The 21,359-nt window shown below is 40.8% G+C and overlaps 1 protein-coding gene across 7 annotated transcripts in view; it reads right to left on the bottom strand.

The window, feature by feature from the left end:
• Window positions 1-21,359, bottom strand: part of LOC124123155 (EH domain-binding protein 1-like) — a 97,703-nt gene that overhangs the window by 48,217 nt on the left and 28,127 nt on the right. For 3 of the 7 annotated variants that reach the window (XM_046486427.2, XM_046486445.2, XM_046486436.2), the window contains exons 2-16: window positions 20,681-20,880; window positions 18,679-18,736; window positions 17,574-17,723; window positions 17,024-17,202; window positions 14,080-14,342; window positions 10,767-11,175; window positions 9,970-10,042; window positions 9,026-9,186; window positions 8,854-8,902; window positions 7,527-8,401; window positions 6,897-6,960; window positions 6,108-6,203; window positions 3,938-4,072; window positions 2,502-2,673; window positions 733-777 (exon numbers count right to left, since the gene is read on the bottom strand). In XM_046486427.2, coding sequence (XP_046342383.2) covers window positions 733-777; window positions 2,502-2,673; window positions 3,938-4,072; window positions 6,108-6,203; window positions 6,897-6,960; window positions 7,527-8,401; window positions 8,854-8,902; window positions 9,026-9,186; window positions 9,970-10,042; window positions 10,767-11,175; window positions 14,080-14,342; window positions 17,024-17,202; window positions 17,574-17,723; window positions 18,679-18,736; window positions 20,681-20,781 — 2,830 coding nt within the window. In that variant the 5' untranslated portion in view covers window positions 20,782-20,880. Of the gene's footprint in view, window positions 1-732; window positions 778-2,501; window positions 2,674-3,937; window positions 4,073-6,107; window positions 6,204-6,896; window positions 6,961-7,526; window positions 8,402-8,853; window positions 8,903-9,025; window positions 9,187-9,969; window positions 10,043-10,766; window positions 11,176-14,079; window positions 14,343-14,694; window positions 14,870-17,023; window positions 17,203-17,573; window positions 17,724-18,678; window positions 18,737-20,680; window positions 20,881-21,359 lie in introns of those variants that run through there. The other 4 variants (XM_046486463.2, XM_046486453.2, XM_046486471.2 and 1 more) reach the window with 4 other exon arrangements.

Genomic DNA, 21,359 nt, shown 5'->3' with positions numbered 1-21,359 from the left:
ATATAGCCAAACACTTAAAAGTGGCAAATTTCTACTAGTCCTTATGATACCTTAACTATTGGGCAGTTTGGCAAGTATGGTACTATGGACTAGTGCCAATTTCTATCGCTGTCTCCTGTAGTATTTGAAACAAGGGATCCCTAAATGTTGTGACTTTGACACTAGGGTTATGACAAGGACCACGCTACTTTCATGCTTAATTTCAAACACTGATCAAGAACAGTTAAGGGAGGAACATGAAGATGACCCTCCCTGTTCATGCATCAGACTCAGGCAAATTTGGGAGGACTTCTGGCCATACCACATTGTGCAAAATGTCGACACAAAAATAAAAATAAACTGTGACTTCTTGTTACATTTTAGGACAACCTGAACTCAATTAGTAGAGAGTGTCAAACGCTCTTCATCCCATAAACTATCATGATGCACCTACTTCAGCTAATGAACCAAAATAATGAATTCTATATATAATTCTTAATATTACAATAAATTGGGTGATCAAAGTCTCTGGCATGTATTAAGAAGATGGAAGAACATGAAGACATGCAACTTTTACGGGTGACTATTTCCATATTGTTTGTAATGTTTCGGTTTCAGAATATGCCGGAAACATTGCTGCCAACAATAAAGGAGTTGTTGTCCATGAAGGGGGGTGACATTGTTTGTTATGTTTCCGTTTGCCTGAGTGTGATGCAGCAGTAGCCTACAGCAGAGAAGGATGTAGCTACCTACCAATGTAGTGCACTTGGGGGGCAAGGCGGTACGCCTTGATGGAAACTGCCATGCACACAAAAAGAAAGTTCAGCCACATGTCATAGAACAAAGAAGCAAAACAATTAGTGCAATAAATTGGAAGTGACTAGTACAGTGATCAAAAGAATGGTTTAAAATAAAAAAAATAAAAGAACTTTAGAAAAGAGATAAAGACTCAATGTTCAATACAATGTATAATGTAAACAAATACTAAACATAGGTTACTTATGATATTGATCCGTATTTCATGAATATAGATAAACCATTTCCTGATTATCTTTTTTTAATGAAACATTAGACTCATACAAGTGTTCATTAAGAAAGGGGGCATGGATGTCCTAGTCATTTATGGTGCTGCTATTCACTGTGGAGAGTTGTGTTTCTTAGTTGTGCCAGGATCTGAAGGTCAGGGGGTTTCAATCCCTGACTTTACGATCCCAGGTTTGTCAGCACAATACCCTTCCCATGGGTCTCACTGAAGGGGTAAACATTTATGGCTTTTTCCCCAAAGTAAGTAAACACACCATGATATAACTGAAATATTGTTCAAAGCGGCTCCACACTAACTTACTCTTAACAAATAAAGCCAATCATGTAGTTTACTGGTAACTGAATAGCAGGACAGCAATTAAAAAAGTAGCTCAATAAAAGTCAGTTTATAATAGGAAGTACTGCTTGTACAAAGTCAGTAAAATTAAACCATTGCTTGTCCTATATCTGAACAGTTTTCAACTCTACAAGAGTGTTTGTTGTTTAACACCACATTCAATACTATTCAACATAAATAATTTAGACCTGTGTCAGGTGAACAACACAGGGTGAACAAGCTTGTAATCCTCAGCACTAGTGAACAACGTTACAAGTAACAGAAATAATAAAACACAGAATTCCTTTGTTAATATTTCTTTCAGTAGCTGACTGTGCACTAAGAATGGTGACTACACTGAACAGAGATTCATGCTGTACTATATATACAGATAACAACATCAACACCAACAACATCAGCATTTATAAGCACATACAAATATATATAATATAACTCATAAGAAGTTAAAAAACACCTGATTTTTTCATATGACTAAAGTTAGTCTGCCATGGCCACGACAAATAAAAAATAAAAATAAGTCATATGTAATTTTAGGTGTTCTTCAGGTAACTTATTTTTCGCAGCTGATATATACAGCAAAACCCTGATTGTCCAGGGAGTACCATTACCAAAGAAATCATCCATTATCTGATTAATTATCTGATTAACAATTCATGAGTAGTGTTCCTTTGAATACATATGGACACTGTCAACAGTATTTGTTTGGAGGTCAAGTTTATTTCATTTGTTCTTGTTTTGCCGCTATCAGCAACATTCCAGCTATATGACGGCAGCCTGTAAATAATCGATACCAGAAAAGGCACACAAGTGATTGATATCATGAGCAACAATCCATGCTGATGAGGATGATGGCACGTATTAACCATGTTAGAGAGCCTGACCACGATCCATTAAGTGGCGTTGTACGACCTGTGTATGGACCACTTTTAGCTCAATATTCCCAGGGGTCTGGCTATCAGGGAATGGAAAATCACGATTTCTCTGTACACTTAACAACTGCAGCACAACGGTTCATAACTTGCCTGAGTTAAAAAGGCAGGCATATACACTATAACATGTTAACCGAGGCAAGGCACCAGCATGGTCACATGGACATGATCGGAGCCCCACATGGGGTTCCCACACTGCAAGCTAGGCTCACCTGGTTCAGTTGTGGAGGTCTTCAGTACTTTTGTGGAGCTCTCTGGTTCACCTGACTTAGAATCTGTGCTACTCTGGCGGTCGAAGGACGGCTCAGGACTCCCAATACCAGCTCTGGCCTCTGCAATCAACTTCCTTGCCCGTTCTCGTAAACGCTTCTGTCGATCCTCATCCTGCAGATGATGATGATGATCATTGGATGCTACTCTTGTTTCACATGCACGTTAGGTTTGATCCTTAAGAAACGCAGTTACATTCATTGACTCCATAAAACATACATAGATGCTTACGGTAAATATGCAAGTGACAAGGCACATAATTGAAACACTAATAAAATCATGCCAAACATATTTGTTCTTTACGTACAGACAGTATATAATATTATCATATGAATCAATGACATATAGGCATACTGATGGTAGCAAATATATACCAGCATAAATGTTATTTTCGTAGCCATAAAGAATTGATACGAGAAATTTATATATGAAGTGGGGAAAATATATTGTGATGCTGGCAAAGCAAATGTGCAATGTGAAGACCAATATACCACCATACCGGTACTTGATCAATTTGAAAGGGTACAAGGCTTTGATGGATGCTCATCTACAGCCTAGAGAATCTGTAACCTACTGAAATTGAAGATACACTGGTACACCTGGTATCAACACCATAGCAAGTTCTTGTGGCGGAATATAAGTATTTTACATACGACCCCTCATTCCCCACCCCCTATTCCTCATCCTACTCATGATCATGTCCAACATGGAAGTAGATCAACTCATGCCCCACCCTCCCCCTAGCCCAACTCAAGCCACACCCTCCCCCCTAGCCCAAGTCATGCCCCACCCTCCCCCTAGCTCAAGTCATGCCCCAACATCCACCTTTCCAAACTCATGCCCCACCCTCCCCCTAGCCCAAGTCATGCCCTACCCGCCCCCTAGCCCAAGTCATGCCCCACCCTCCCCCTAGCCCAAGTCATGCCCCACCCTCCCCCTAGCCCAAGTCATGCCCCCCCCTCCCCTAGCCCGTCATGCCCCCTCTCCCCCTAGCCCAAGTCATGCCCCACCCTCCCCCTAGCCCAAGTCATGCCCAACCCTCCCCCTAGCCCAAGTCATGCCCACCCTCCCATTAGCCCAAGTCATGCCCCCCCTCCCCCTAGCCCAACTCATGCCGCACCCTCCCCCTAGCCCAAGTCATGCCCCCCCTCCCCCTAGCCCAAGTCATGCCCTACCCGCCCCCTAGCCCAAGTCATGCCCCCCCTCCCCCTAGCCCAACTCAGGCCCCACCCTCCCCCTAGCCAAAGTCATGCCCCACCCTCCCCCTAGCCCAAGTCATGCCCCCCCCTCCCCCTAGCCCAAGTCATGCCCCCCTTCCCCCTAGCCCAAGTCATGCCCCACCCTCCCCCTAGCCCAAGTCATGCCCCACCCTAGGCACCTTGGCATCCTCCTGCTCTGCCCCGGGAGCTGATTCAGTCGATACCGACTTCTTCAGGGTGGCCTCACGCCTGGCCTGTTCCAGTAATTGTCTAGCACGCTCTTTGAGCTCCTCGTGTCGAGACTTGGGACGAGACTAACGGAAATGCAGGCAAAGGAAGGAAAGAAACCAGAAAACAAAATCAGACCAAACAAAAGTTAGTACCTCTAAAATTAACTAAAGAAATTAAAATCATTGATTAAATCAAGACTGTAAAAGACAATGCAGACTCTGACAGAGAAGTATAAAAAATATCTCCATCGATTCACTTTATTACATGACCAGTGTTAATCTTGAACAACATTCTGAAAGTAATGTCCTTAAAGAAAACTAAACCCAACTGATCTGAATATTGTATCTGGTAAAAAAAATAGTTGTGAAATTACCAGAATAGTCCAAACCTTTGGCATTGCCATGCCTTAATTTCTTAATAGCAAATTATGTGAACATTATAGCAAATAAATTCTGTGTGTTTTTTTTAAACATATCATAGAAATAAATTTAAAAGATCTTCCAATTAGTGTATTACAGGTCAAGTAAGATGTTCAGAATGTGACCAACTTTCAGAACAGCATATTTGTTCAACTTCTTTAACTTTTGCAGAAGTCTCACAATTGCAAACACACACACACTAATGCAAATGCAGAGAGTTGAAGTAAATATCAAAATTAAGTCTGTCAGAATATAACATTGACATTTACCAGTCCACATATCATGTAAAAGTGACAGTAAAACACTATCTATATAGTTTAAACACTGCAAATGAATGTCAAAAAGGACCAAGTTGATAGTGGTCAATGCAAAAATGTGTGCTAGGCCAACTCAACAGTAGAAATAGTCTATAAAACGTCTATGAAATAAATCGTTATCCATAACATATTTAAGACAAATAATTGAGCGTTGGATCATGGCCCAGTCAGCTATATTACAGCTATATCACAGCAGCCTGTAGAGAGGCAACACCAAGGTGCTCTCGGGACAAAAACCCCGGTCACACATTTTGAAACTGCAACTCAATTTTGTCAATTGGTACAACAATTTTGAGGCCATGTGGACCAATCCTCCTTTGTTTTGAATGGGTGATTGACTGTTGTAAGGGGAGAAAACTTGACACCTATGATAAGCTGAGTTTGTGACATGGATTTTACTCAGTTTTTATCAATATTCCAGAAATATCACGTCTGGGGACACCAAAAACGGGCTACCCACATTGTACTCTTGTGGGGAATCGACACCGGGCCTTTGGCGCAATGAGCGAACACTTTAACCACTAGGCTACCCCACCACCCTGATAAGTTCTGAAGTTGATGGTGATTTGTATGTAACCAGATTTAAAGATTCAAAACAGTGCTCCTTGCTTTGCTTGTTGGGATGTGTCTGGATGTGTCTGAATGTGAATATATGTGATGGCATAATGCAACAACAGCTTATAGAAAAGAAATCAGATAAAAAATACTTCATTCATAGTTACTCATAACATATGAAAATTAATACTTCGAAAAGAACATAGTGACCACAGAATTTGATGCATAACTGTACTAATGGTACATGCATACAAAATCAAATCTGATTAACTGAGAATGACGATGGTCCAAGACTGACAGGTGTATATGTGGGCAAACAGGGATTCATTCAGGAATATGTTCTGGATGCCTGTGATAGGGTGATAATAATTATGTTAGGAAATGTTACAAACCTATATACAAAATTCACTTCCAAGCATTGAAAAAGATGATTAAATTTAGAGTTTTGCATTCTGTGATTTAAAATTCATCTTTTGAAGTTGAAAGAAATGACATCTATACTACCCAAAAAAGGTTAAGGACCACCTGATTCTTTCATATTACCATAATTACATTGTCACAACAGATTAAATATAGTACATGTAATATGAAAGAATCGGGTGGTCCTTAAATTTGTTTGAGTAGCATAAATAATATTCTCATTGGAAATATCAAAATGAAAAGTGATGTTGCTGAAGATGACAGACAGCCTAAATAAATCCCCGTAAACAACCCTATTTAAAATACCAGTACTCTCAGGCTATCACTGAACCTTTAGGATGTATGTAAGAGGACAAGGAGTGTACACTGCAGGTCATATAGGTCATCTGTATGGGGAGAATACTCACATCGCTGGTGCAGACAGCAGGGCCTGGGGCACTGCTTGCCTCCTGTGTGGCGGTGAGGTCTGTCGGAGACTCAGGCAGATTGCGCCTCTTTGCGACCTGAAACAGAACCACATTCAGTACCATCATTTAATGTCTTTTGGTACGATGCAGCCAGGGCTCGAACCCCAGACCTTCAGCTCTCTGGGCGGATGCTCCACTACCAGACCACGGAGGCGGTCTTTTCTGCTAGGGAATAATAAAAACAAAAAACATATCCTAGGTCAACACAATTAAAGGCATTCTTTAGGCAGGAAACAAGTCTTATTTCTTAGAAAAAAAACATATGTTGCTATCAATGTACAATAAAATAAGATGCATCAATGAATGTGAGACACACTGATCACATTCCCAAATGGACACAAACATTGTGAAACTCTTCTGGATATCAGTGTTCAGAAAGTCTGGTTCTATCATCAACTGCAGGATTGCTTTACAATCTTCAAAACGTTTATCCATTTTTCCAATTTAACATTAGAGACCTACCAGGGGTGCCTTCCTATCTAACATTAAGACCTACTAGTGATGGCTTCCTAACTCACATTAGAACCTTCTGATGGTGGATTCCAATGTAACACTAAGACCTATCATGAGGGCTTCCTATCAAACATTAAGACCTACCAGTGATGGCTTCAATTTAACATTAAGACCTACTGGTGTTGATTCCTACGTAACACTAAGACCTAGCGTAAGGGGTTCCTATTAAACACTAAGATCTACCAGTGGGGCTTCCTGTTAAACATTAAGACCTACCGGTGGGGGCTGTTTCTCTGGTGCTGGACTTGAGAGGACACTAACATCCACTGGGATCTTCTTCCTGACAACAGAGAGCACAAACATAAAAAAATAGCAAATACAGTTTTTAACATTTTCCTGGTAGAAATAGTGAAGGCACATTGACCTGACCACCCAATGTCAGACTCCCATCCTATACTACCGATCTCTCTCTCTGACAACCCTACCGACTCAATCCTCTGCCTGACTAATGCTGTATCTACCAGGCATGTGATTGAAGGATGACAAAAACAACTGATAAGGCGTGGGTGGGCGCAGCAAGCCCCCAACCAGGTCCATAGTGGGGCCCTGCAGGGGAGATCATGAGACAGAATTCTGACTGAAAGTATCACATGACTGATCTACTGAATCTTTCATCCCACATGAATTCATATCAATCCTCTGCCTTTACTGCTCTTTCTATCAAATCCTACTGTCCGGCTACAGATCTCTCTCATGTCCCCACAACTTTCAGATCATGTATACTTTCATAACACCCTTTCCAACTCTCATAACCCCCAACCTCCCCTAATGCATCACTATTCCTGACCCCCTACTCTGAGTGCTGCAAACAAACAAACAAAACTTCACTCATCCCACCTCACTCACCTCTCTGCCGGAACAGGGACTGAGACTGGAACTGAGACGGAGACTGGCTCCGGTTCTGGCTCCGGCTCCGGCTCCGGCTCCGGCTCCGGCTCCCCACCATTCACTTCCTCCTCCTCACCTTGATCTGTTTCAACAAAGCTGCTGGAGAAGGGGTTGGATGGATCATCTTCATCCTCATCCTCATCATCTGAGTCGAAGGGATTGTACAGCTGCTTCCTCGTCATCAACAATGGTTTATCGGAATTGGATTTCCGGGGCGGACTAGGTGCCCGGCGCTTCCTCTGCTTTGGTGGAACTGGTGCACGCCGTTTCTTATAATGTGGCTTCTTGGCACTGGCAGGAGAGGCTGATGATTCCCGGGACAAATCCTTTGCTGGAGAAGCTGAACTACGATCTGACTCAACACTTGCTGAGTCTCGTGAACTGTGGGAATTTCGTGAACTGTCATCCTTAAGAACAGAGTCTCTCTTTAGCTCCATGCTGGTACTCGATGTCCTGTTATCACTGCTCACAGGCTCTCGCCTCAGCTCCACGTCACCACCGTTAACTGTAACCGTTTCACACTCCCGACTAACCACATCAAAGTCCTTGATCTTGTCTGGAGACTGAGGGGTAAGGATTTTCTTTGGTGAATGTTTGCCATACATCTCCTCTGATATTCTCTGGTCAGTGACTTCATCATGTTCCCCACATGTGTAGGTGCTCTCGCTGGTACTCATGCCAATCTGCTGCACCTCTAGCGTCTGCCCCGTGAAGTACGCACGCAGCTGATGCAGGTATGTCATCACACACAGCTTGTCCGGCACCGCAAGTAGCACCATATCAGATGGCTCGATCACTTTGGGGATTCCAAGTTTGGCTGCTGAGTCAAATGCCTGAAATGATGGACATCCACTTAACAAACTGTCCAAAATATATACATTCAGTGCTTCAGGGGAGTTGAGGTGACCATTATCTGAGAAAATGACCAGGACCCCTTTCCACAAGGTGATTGTAGCTTTTCGACAGTCGTAAGTCCATGTTAAAATAAGAGAGTTATGATCGCGTTATCGCTATGATTGCTTTATGGAAGTGGGCCCAGGTTCAGACATATGGGGTGGGGACCCAAATTTCTCAGAAGTTCTCAGATGCACTTTGTTCATGCTTTCTCAGGGGTTATTAACCTTAAGTCTTCTGAATGACAGAATACAGGCATAATTTCAAGTGGCTGATCTCAAAGAAGATTTAATCATATGAAACAACCAGAGATCATAACCTCGGAAATGTTTCCTCCAGCCATGAAGATGTGTCTTAAACCAATTTAACAGTTATGTCACAATTTACTTACTATTTTGTTGTTACCCTTTATATTATGCGGTGCTAAAGATGCAAAATCACTGAAAGTAGAAAATAATCTTCATGAATAACATGTACATTAATATGACTTAAACTACAAAATCACAAAGTGAACTTTGGAAAATAAAACAAGCCGATTTTCAAGGAATATGAGATGTACTCACATGAGATCTGGTCTAAAGTGGTGGATTATTGCACAAAATGCCATCCCGTTCCGCCATGATGTCGTCAGGTTGGTGATCTTCACTCCTCGGTAACCCTTGGTGACCTCCTGGCACCATGACAACAGGTCCTGCGACAGGTTGCCAGGGCTGGGGGACTCCAGCTGTAACACAGTGTCTCCCTGTACATCACCCAACTACTGCACTAAATGATCAACATGACAGGTAGGAGTGCAGTTACTTCATTCGACAAGACCAACTACTGCACTATCTTCATTCAACAAGACCAACTACTGCACCAACTTCATTCAACAAGATCAACTACTGCACTACCTTCATTCAACAAGATCAACTACTGCACTACCTTCATTCAACAAGATCAACTACTGCACTACCTTCATTCAACATGATCAACTACTGCACTAAATTATCAACATGACAGGTAGGAGTGCAAGTACTTCATTCAACAAGACCAACTATTGCACTAACTTCATTCAACAAGCCCAACTTCTGCACTAATTTCATTCAACAAGACCAACCACTGCACTAAACGATCACCATAACAGGTAGGGGAACAAGTACTTCATCCAACAAGACCAACTATTGCACTAACTTCATTCAACAAGCCCAACTTCTGCACTAATTTCATTCAACAAGACCAACCACTGCACTAAATGATCAACATGACAGGTAGGAAACTGGTATATATTGTCAGAGTTAACCCCATGAAGCGCCAAAAAACAAACAGATCAAAATGACTTCCCTTATTTGTCAGAAACATGCAATCTTGAATTACGGGTGAAAATAGTACAAATCAAATATTCTTTAGAAATTCTTACACAAATTATGTTATTCAATGATTGCCTTTCACAAATTTTTCATCAACAATAATCGTATCATAAGGCTCATAAAATATTATAATTCCAGAGTAAAATGAAGCCAATTACCAGACTGGTCTCCCCATCAGGTGTCTGTGAGAAAGTGCTGACATTGGCAGAAGATGTTTCGGAAAGAGACGACCTGAAACCAAGAAGTCACTTTAATGAGAAGCAATCTGTCTGTGTATATTCTTCCTGAAGCACCCAATTTGCTGTGCAGAGTTACATCCATTGGGCATGCCCGAAACCTATGATCAAGGGTTGGAATCCCTGTTCTCCCTGATTATGTTTCAAGGTGTGTCAGCACCTTACCGGTTTGTTTGTTTGTTGTTTAACTCCGCACTCAGCAATATTCCAGCTATATGACGGCGGTCTGTAAATAATCGAGTCTGGACCAGACAATCACGTGATTGACATCATGAGCATCGATCCACGCAATTGGGATAGATGACATGCATCAACCAAGTCAGCGAGTCTGACCACCCGATCCCGTTAGTCGCCTCTTACGACAAGCATAGTCGCCTTTTAAGGCAAGCATGGGTTGCTGAAGCCCTATTCTACCCCGGATCTTCACGGGTCAGCACCTTACGGGTGCTCGTGGGTTTCACCAAAGTGGTATACATCTATAAGACCTGCATCACTTCAGGCTTTCCTCCAATATTAAACTGACATGACGTGATAAGCTGATAAGCGGAATACTGTTCAGAGGGCGATAAACCCAACTCACTCACTGCCTATATTCATCAGATGGTGAGTGTTGTTGGATGAATCACCATTGCTCCCCATATCATCATCACTTCAGTAACAAAATAATTGTATCTTACATACTTGTCAGATCCACTGCCTACGATCTGACAACACCTTACCTTGTGGAAACATCCAGTGTGGAGTTGAGTGATTCATCCAGTGGTGGAGGAGGAGTTATGGCCCTTGTTGGGGGCTTCTCTTCTTCTGGTGTAGAAGGTGGCGTGCCTTCATATATCGGCCGATCAGTAGGTGATAATGACTTGCTCATTTTCAGTGTCATAGCGGATTTCTTCTTTGTTCCATGTTTGCTGGCATCTTTGTGTGACAGGGAAGCAGGAAGAGTCCTGTATTTCTGCTGATCTCCGTGGCTGGCACCAGGCTGTTTGGATATACTAGCACTATCAAGTTTCTTGAAAATGTCTTCATCAGTTTCCTGACTGACTTCTTCAGACTTTTCACCTGAGTCCTCAAATGGATTGGGAGTTTTTTTCACCTTTTTGTCTTCAGTTTTCTTAAACACTGGTTCAACTAAAGAACAAGAAATTTAACACTCACTAAGAATGAAATTTGTCACAGGGTAGACATTCATTAGGAGATAGATAACAGCAACTGTTCAAAATGAAAGCGATATATTTTGGCATTAATAACTACAACAGAAAGTGCCACAGATTTTTCTATGTTCATTACAGTACTTGTGATTTAACTTTTGACCTACTACATAAAATATTGATACAGGATGCCATCCATTATGACCACAAGGTCAACATCTTGACAGGGCCATTTCCTCAGTACCCCAATTTTTCCCCTACAACTTAATATGATATACAACTGAATGTAATAAAACCTTGCAGACACGGCACTTCAAATTTCACTTTCAACCACTGTTAGTTGCAAGGCACATCAGGCATGAGACTGCTGTTGACCACACACCATGTTACTATGACTACGGGTACACAGGAACCAGCAACAACACTCTAGATGCATCTACATCAGTGTCAGTGAGTGAGTTATGGAGTTTCGCTCCACTATTAGCAATACTTCAGCATTATGACACCAGGGACGGGTTCCCACAATGCATGGGATGATAACAGGTGTATAACAACACTAACAACCTCCCAGTACAGTACAAGACACCTAACGGACATACATGGTCAGCAACGCACCATAGTCAGGTAGAATGGGGTGGATCAGACAAGTCTCCTGTGACCCAACTTGTCAGGGTGATGTGACATACAGGGATTTATCAGCATTAGGAATTAGCACTAGTCCTGTAGTCCTTGCCAAACTACTCAAAAGTTAAGGTATCATAAGGACCAGTAAAACTTTGCCCTTTTTAAATGTTTTGCTATATGTGATCATGATAAGGACTAGTGGACTAAAACTGTTAGTTCCTATTGCTGATTTATCTAGACCTGCTCATACGCCGATATTTGACCACAAATCTGCAGCAAATGTCAGTAATTCATGAATAAAGAATTTCGAATTTCATGTTTCTACATATACTGTATAGTTATAACTAACGAGATGGCTTTGTAGAGGTAACAGAGCCAATAAAGAAGAAGAGGCTTTCATGTTTAGTTTTACATTATTCAAAGTAATGTTAATATACAAGTTAAAAGACCTCTGAATTAAAGAATATAAGAACTTTAAAAAAATAATAATTTGGAACAAAATCCTGATTGTTTCCCAATTCCCTCCCAAGGGTACTTACTTGTAATCCAAGATTGATCCCTGATACAATCAGGCATTTGGTGTTGGTCTTTACCGATATTCACCTACCAACTACGTTTCCAAAACAACAGTCAGGGACCACCTGTTCCCTATGTCAGCGAAAAAGTCACAACAAGCATTTGCTTCTGGGGACAGGGTCAGGGTCAGCACTGGCATCACTATTCAGCAGGGGGGGGAAGAATTAGGACTGCTGTGAAGAAATACCCCTAAACAATTTCATTTTTCTTTACAAAGTCATCCATGTTTATCCAGTATATAATATCACCATTCTATTATGATAATGACCCTGGACCAATTCCCCTAGGGGTTCATTTAGAGTTCATTTCGAATGACATGATGCTAAAGAGGGCTATCCAGAATAGTTACACTGTTCTTATATGACTGGACTGGCGATATCACCAGTACTCGACTCCATTTTTGCATGCAATCTCTAATACAAGTGAAAGATCTTGTAGCAAAGGGGATTCCCTTGTACTCAAAAAACATATTTTCAGCTTCAAAATCATTAATAATAATCTTTCGATTTGATCAAATACGTTTTGTGCTCTCTCATATGAGGCTGGTGTATTAAATGCAGACCTATGCTGAACTTGTGTTTGGGAGAGACATTTTGATTGTTGATTTCAACCCAATAAGTGAGAGAAATTCTGCGTTAAGTTGCTGATAAGAGAGATGAAGCTGGTGACATCACTTTCAAACGAGGGTGTGGTGGCAAAAGGGTCCAGGGTATTTATCATAATGGAGGAGACATAATACTTTGGATAATCGAGGATGCAACAACGTGTTCAGAATGTGGTATCCCTATCATCATCGGCCTTGGGGTTATCTAGTAACTGCCTGGACACAAGCCCATACAAGGATATAGACATGTTAGTACTTGTGTGGCCTGAACAAGGGCATGGCAGTGTAAGTGGGCACAGCCAGGATGTGACAACCATGCCATCAACAGTCAGGATACATCACTCAACAGGGAGTCCATGTGTGCAGCATGTGGACAGTTATTGACAGTCGGTGACAGCAGTATCAGAGACAGAGTGGTCACAGCCACATCAAAACATCTACCACAACATGAGCATGGAGAAAGGGTTGAAAGCATACACCATAGTGGGTAGAGATACTTCATCAAGTAGTAAAAATACATCACCATGGGTGGACACAATTCGTCAAGTTGAATTGAATCAGGAAATAATATTCATGCATAGAAAGAATACAAAAAATCAAATCAAATTAAAATCTAGCAAGGAGACAGCATGAACTGAAACTGAGTTGAAACTGGTAGCATTGTTGTCAATACTGATCAAACAATGTAAAATAAGAGTGGATCTCAAATAATAATTTATTGGAAAAAATACCTTTTTTTTTTAATTTCTGTGTCATGTTTTTTTTATAGAAAAAAGTTCTACTCATTGTGTATATTATTTGAACAATGTATTATTACAATACTGACAACAGGCTGAAACACTATCAGTGGACATGAGTAATGTCTAAGAATATCATGAAGAGAAATATCAGAATTTCGATCACTCTTGATCCTTGTTTACCTTGTCCAATCCATGTATACCTATGAATACTACACACAAACAAATTGTCTGGGAACATATTTTGCATCATCTTTCGCATCATCAACTATTTGGTACAGACATCGCCACTGAGAGTGTTCCAACACAGAAGAAGCAAACAGAAACAGCATGCCAACAATACCAAATGGGTTAAGCGAGTTGCCATTGCCCTCCGAGTCACATGCCCAGTCCTCGTCTGCATCATCTTCAAACGGATTACCATGATGTGCCTCCAGATTATCTAGCTGGGAAGTGATATCTTTAATCTGGCTGCTCAAAGCTTTGTCGTCTCGCTTGTGATTGGCTACACCAGGTTCCTCGTCCTCCTCCTCCAGATCGTCCAGATTGCCAATGTCGGCCTTCCCCATGCTCATGAGACTGGCTACGCTCTGCATGTCCTCATCTCTGAAACACAAGTCCCAGTCTCTGTACATGTGGCACTAACACAACATTCTTAGCCATAACTGATACCCTTGCCATATGTGCTCAACTGGTGGTATGTATTGTTGTCAACAGCTTTAGAAACTAACAGTTTTAGACCACTAGTCCTTATAATAATAACATATAGCAAAACCCTTAAAAAGGGCAAATTTCTACTAGTCCTTATGATACCTTAACTATTGGGCAGTTTGGCAAGGACTATAAGACTGAACAAAACTTGCGCAAAAATGTGTGTAAATATTGAAACCTCAACACAGAATACAGAACTGACTGACACAACCTGACAATGCATGCGAAAAAGGTCAACTTGACCAACCAGGATGAACATCTTCATGTAGCCCACATCCAGCAGCCTCAGCTCAAGTTGCCATGATGTCACCATGGAACCGCTAACCATGTTAACTTGTCTGTATTACCACTATGTAAGTAGATGCAAACCCTGTCATACTAGATGTCTTATACGGCCTAACACCTGGTTATTTCCACAACAGAAAATCTATATGTGCCGAATGATGTCTAGCCAGTGTTTGTCTCGCACACAGACACAGTCATCGTGGTCAGGCTGACAATCAGCATTCTTCTTCTCAATATCTCCAAGATTTATCAACTGTAGAGGGTCTACATGGTCAAAACAGATACTGTTACATTTTACAGTGTGAAGAAAAGTCATTGAGGGTCTACATGGTTTAGTATAGATACTGTTACATTTTACATTATGAAGCAAAGTCATTGGTTGGTATGGATACTGTTACATTTTACATTTTGATGAAAAATTGTTGGGGGTCTACATGGCCAGTATAGATACTGTTACATTTTATATTATGATGAAAAGTCATTGAAGTCATTGAGGGTCTACATGGTCGGTAAACATACTGTTACATTTTACATTACGATGGAAATTCAGTGAGGGTCTACATGGTCGGTATAGAAACTGTTATATTTTACATTATGAAGAAAAGTCATTGAGGGTCCACATGGTTGGTATAGATACTGTTACATTTTACATTATGATGAAAAGTCATTGAGGGTCTACATGGTCAGTATAGATACTGTTACATTTTACATTACTATGGAAAGTCAGTGAGGGTCTACATGGTTGGTATAGATACTGTTACATTTTATATTTACAATGTAGTACACCAGTTTCTGTGGTATTAAGAAACACATTCACTCGTTCAATCATCTTCATTTAAACCATTTCCAGATTATCCACTGTCATCTTACTTGCATATATTTATCCAAAGTTACGTCTAACAATCTCGCCTAGTGAGTTGTCTGCACGTTTTTTAAAGGCATCACTGAAATGTCCAGAAAGTTACATCACCAGTTTCTGGTGTGGTATAAGACAGCTCATATTCATTCTAAAAACTAATAGCCTGGAAAATATTTTCTTAGGTTGCACATATAATACTGTAACTGTTTATGCAAGTGTGCAGCTGATATATATTTGAGTACGAAAAACAACTACAACTGCAAACTTTATCTAATGTCGAAGTTTAGGGGTAATCACAACTCAGTAGTGAATATGTCTACTTCCGCTTGATAAAAAAAATATTCTGAGGTTGTTTTCTGGATTAACAAGAACACCAACTATCTTCAGTTCACCAATTTGTCATACACCAAAAACAATCAGCTCAATTACAACACTAGATGGTTTCACCTACAGAACAGACACAGTAAGCACTTCTGATATAACAGTTAACAAGAAAACTATTTCATCCTCTTTATATTGTTTGTTGTTTAACACTGCACTCAGCAATATTCCAGCTATATCATGGCAGTCTGTAAATAAACGAGTCTGGACCAGACAATCTGGTGCTTGACATCATGAGCATCAATCTACTCAATTGCGATACGATGACATGCATCAACCAAGTCAATAAGCCTGACCACACAATCTCATTAGTCACCTCTTACAGCAAGCATGGGACCTATTCTCTACCCAGATCTTCACAGGTGTCACACTGTTTATAAACTCATGGGGTACATTCCACTGACACGATGTCAGGCTTACAATTTGATACACTAGCCAGCAGACAGCAAATACATTAACACTATCATTCAGATTTAGTTCTCTTTACATCTTTTTTGAAGAGCCAAAAGGTGAGTTATGCAACGACAGTGAATATTATTTTTGTTATATGAGTTGATGCTTAAATGTGATGATGTAAAGTGGAATATTTACATTCACTAGAAACACGACAGCTTTAGCTTCAGAACAATCTACCAGGTGGCACTATCAAGTGTTTCAAGTGCAAGATAGAGCATAATGTCAAAATACCACAAGGTCATAAGTCATAGGTTTCCAGTGTGCCAAAGGGACACAACTCTGCGCAGCGAATTGTTTGTTTGTTGTTTATGCCGCACTCAGCAATATTCCAGCTATATGGCGGCGGTCTGTAATTAATTGAGTCTGGATCAGACAATCACAGCAGTAGAAACTAACAGTTTTCGTCCACTAGTCTTTATAATGATCACATATAGCCTTAAAATGGCAAATTTCTACTAGTCCTTATGATACCTTAACTATTGGGCAGTTTAGCAAGGACTATAGGACTAGTGCCAATTTCTAACGTTGCAATCCAGTGATTGACATCATCAGCATCGATCTACACAATAGTAGAAGGGTACAGAGGCTGACTCACGTGGCCTTCCCCTCCCTGATGAAGCTGCAGGAGATGGTGAGCTCCAGTGACGCTGACACTACTTTCTTAGTGGCAGGCTTCAGATTCACCTTGATGGTCTTCTGAGTGGGCACATGGCTGGCATACTCCCTCATGTTGATGTTGCCGCTAGCCAAGATCTTCCGGCGGCCTTTTGATTGCTGCAGACACACAACACAAGTCGGGTTACATTGGGTGATGGCTGGCGAAAACACCTCGTAGAGTGGCTTCAGAATCATGTATGAAAACTTCACATAGTTACATGAACATATGCATTCAAACCTATGTTTCATTTACAAAAATATTCTCTTGCTTGATGACAAACGTATTGTGTTTTGGTCATGTCTAAAACATCAATATAAACATGATTGATATTATCATCACTCGGAAAATATATTGTCTGGTACATCACGGTAAGATTTCTTTGGTTATGTGAAACAATGATTGCATGCTACAACAGACAAAATGTCAGAAGCTCCTTTGAATTTATAATTAGGGATCTAAGCAGCTAAATCACATGAAATGGGCTTACATCTTCTATCACAAATGTCCATTCTTTGTCTTCAAACTCAGCCTGGCGAGAGTCTCGGAATAACGTTACCATTATCTCTACATTTTCCGGTACAGTCCACGTGACCATTCCCTTGTAGGGGTTCTGCATGGTGGGGCTCCAGGTGTACAACTGAAACAGACAGACACAAGCTCATGTGACAGATCTACAGGTGACCAGCCCCTTGTAGGGGTTCTGCATGGTGGGGCTCCAGGTGTACAACTGAAACAGACAGACACAAGCTCGTGTGACACAGATCTACAGGTGACCAGCCCCTTGTGGGGTTCTGCATGGTGGGGCTCCAGGTGTACAACTGAAACAGACTGACACAAGCTCATGTGACAGATCTAGAGGTGACCAGCCCCTTGTAGGGGTTCTGCATGTTGGAGCTCCAGGTGTACAACTGAAACAGACAGACAGACACAAGCTCATGTGACAGATCTACAGGTGACCAGCCCCTTGTGGGGGTTCTGCATGGTGGGGCTCCAGGTGTACAACTGAAACAGACAGACACAAGCTCATGTGACAGATCTACAGGTGACCATTCCCTTGTGGGGGTTCTGCATGGTGGGGCTCCAGGTGCACAACTGAACAGACACACAAAAACACCTACATCAAATAATTTCCTCACGCTGCATGCTGGCTCAGTTGTTGAGAAATCAAGCAAACAAGTTGACAAGTAAATAAAGCACCAGCTGACTATACTGTCTTCTTCAGTAATAATGACAGTGAGTATGGTTTTACGCCGCTTTTAGCAATATTCCACCAACATCACAAGTTATGAGCGAATGTTTTAACCACTCAGGTACATCACCGCCCCAGAAATTAATGAGAATGAGACAGCTGTCCTATGAAAGTGTGCATGATGAATGGATGCAAATCTAAGAAACCATGAGAGCATCAAACAGAAAACGGTAAATACAAAAATTATAAAGAAGAGCAATACTTGTCACAAATATTTTTAACTATTATAAGTTGTCATGTATCATAATGCCAACATTCATGTATATTGAGATAGGTATCATAAAGCTAAAGTGAGTTATCTCCCCCTAACTGAGATGCTAGAAACAATTTCTTGTATAATTACCTGTGAAGATTTGCGTCGGTTTCTGCGTGTCCAGATGACACAGAGCTTCTGGGGTTGCCTAGAATGAGAACAATCACTCAGTCAACGTTGTCTTTCAGTAATAGTTAAGACCAGGGGTCCGGAAAATTTTAAATCCCAATCGGACATTTGCATTTAGGCCACGCCCCCTTCAAATAGCGTATTTTAGTACGACTTTTCACACACATTTCAAGTTTACGTATTCATAATATGATGAATTATGAATCGTTTCAATTTAAATTGTTTAATTCACAGGACAATTAATAACAAATAATATCATTTTAGATTTACATGGAAAACATACGTTTGTTTCTGTTATAATAACGATCTGTTAACATAGTGAACGGTCTAATTAATATTCATGAGTCTGCTCAAGTGTACGCGTTGTAACATTTGGATCGAGACTATTATCCCATATTTGGTTATCACGTGACCTCACGGGAAAAGGTTTTTTTAAACTAAAGATTTTTTTAAAAACAAGACAGATAATTTAATCACAAATACTAAAATATCGTTGATAGCAATAGTTATTTGAATGCTTTTTTCATCTGTACTTAATTATTGACCATAAAAAAATTGGATATCGATCGTCCGAGAAAGCAAAATGGCGGTCAATCAAGATTCAATATACAACTAGCTACTGAAAACAATCAAATCTGCCAATCCTCATTGTATGTCAACCAAGTGAAAGTCGTTAGCCACGACTTACAAAATGATCGTCCAGACTTTGAGGGTTTGGCAGATCCGCTCGACTGATCTGCATCGGTCGACTGGCTGTCGTCACGCTTTCGCTTCTTGTCTGGGGTTACGTATCGTAGCATTGTGAGGATAATGAGGTACATCGATGATGCAAGGTATTAATGTACAGTTGTAAACACCTTTCACTCAAATTAACAAGATGTTCTAAGTAATTAATCCTCGATTAATCAGTGTCAACTCAGTTTATTGCCTATTACAGTGATTGACCGATTGGACTATCGTGTAGGTACGATGTATTTACAGCAATCAAAACAAACAAAGCTTGTCAGTGTAGTTAATCTTCATTGTGTTGCAACTGCAGACAGAAACTGCTCAGTCCTAACTGTTGATCATGTCCGGTCAAAATTTAAGAATGTCCGGACAATACTTTTTAAAATGTCCAGTAAGCAATATTTTAAAACGGACATTTGAGATTCCCAATCGGACATGTCCGGCGCATATGACGGTTTCCGGACCCCTGGTTAAGACACAAAGTACTGCCAGCTGTATGACGGTGGTCTGCAAATAATCGAGTCTGGACCAGACAATCCAGTGATTGACATCATCAGCATTGATCCACGCAATTGGGATACGCTGACATGCATCAACCAAGTCAGCTAGTCTGACCACCCGATCCTGTTAGTCGCCTCTTACGACAAGCATAGTCGCCTTTTATGGCAAGCATGGGTTGCTGAAGACCTATTCTACCCCAGATCTTCACGGGTTCCTGAGCCCAAGGGGACATAAACTAACATGTAGGGAACATCAACCTATTTCCGGTGGACCGGTGGACAAAAATTTAACTTACCTCACAACTAATTATATTGCAGGAATCTCTTTTGCAAACTTGCTCTGGTCCAAATAGGTAAGAGTACCACAGGTAGGCATTTATTCACTTTGTTGTGGCAGAAAACAAACTTGAATCCACCTAGATTTATTTCCTTCAGAAAATATCGTAAATATCTGGAGAATGGTGTGTTACATAATTAATTCCCGATATAATATTGCAGATGTTATGTAGCAAAATGTAATGCAATAGATTGTCAATTCAAGCGGGGAACATAAGACATGTACCTTACATTCATGTGTTAGGTAAGATAATATGGATTACAACTTATTCTTTTTCACAGGACCCCTGATACACGGGCAAGAAGGAGCCCTGAAATGAAATGTAATAAAGAAGTTGTTATCCATAGTACTCCTTGACATTTAAACATAGAGTCAACATAAAAGGGGTTAAACTCACCATTTTTTGGTACATTCTACCATAAGTTCTTGGTACGAGGCTGTGAACTGAAACTTGGATGCGGACTTGCCGACCCGCTGCAGCCTCTTCCACACACTCATAGTGAGGCAGGTATCACTCCACTGTAGCCATCATGCAACAGTCTTGTAAATGGTGGTAGTCAATCTGGCATACATCACTTTGTAACATTGTCAGGCAATCTGTAATTTGAAAATACACTTTTTATAATTCCTTCCAACATTTCCAATAAGCAAGAAACGTGATTGCTAATAAATTTGGAATTTCTTCTGATATTGTAAGGTCTACAGAAACATTTTCTTTGTTCTCACAAATTGTGTAACAATAACGTTGACAAGAGTCCGACTTAATCCAAATCAAAGAAATCGTGGTCTGCCGTCAGAGTGAATGAGCGAGTTTGGTTTAAAAGTATTTCAGTTATATCATGGCTTGTCAGTACAGGTAGGAAGAAAACCTGAAGTGAAGCACAGGTCTTTGATGTTTACCACATTGGCAAAACTCATAAGCATGGGTAAGGTGTTGACAAACCAAAATCATTATCAGGACGAATCTAGAATTCAAACCCACAATCATGTTTCTGTCATGCCTAAGGGACACAACTCTACACAGCAAACTGCTGCATCATGCGCGACTTGTTCCTCTGCTTACTGCTTATGTACAG

Source organism: Haliotis rufescens, unplaced genomic scaffold, assembly GCF_023055435.1.
Source record: "Haliotis rufescens isolate VD_foot unplaced genomic scaffold, xgHalRufe1.0.p SCAF_3, whole genome shotgun sequence".
NCBI lineage: Eukaryota > Metazoa > Mollusca > Gastropoda > Lepetellida > Haliotidae > Haliotis > Haliotis rufescens.
This window is presented reverse-complemented; position numbering and strand designations above follow the sequence as displayed.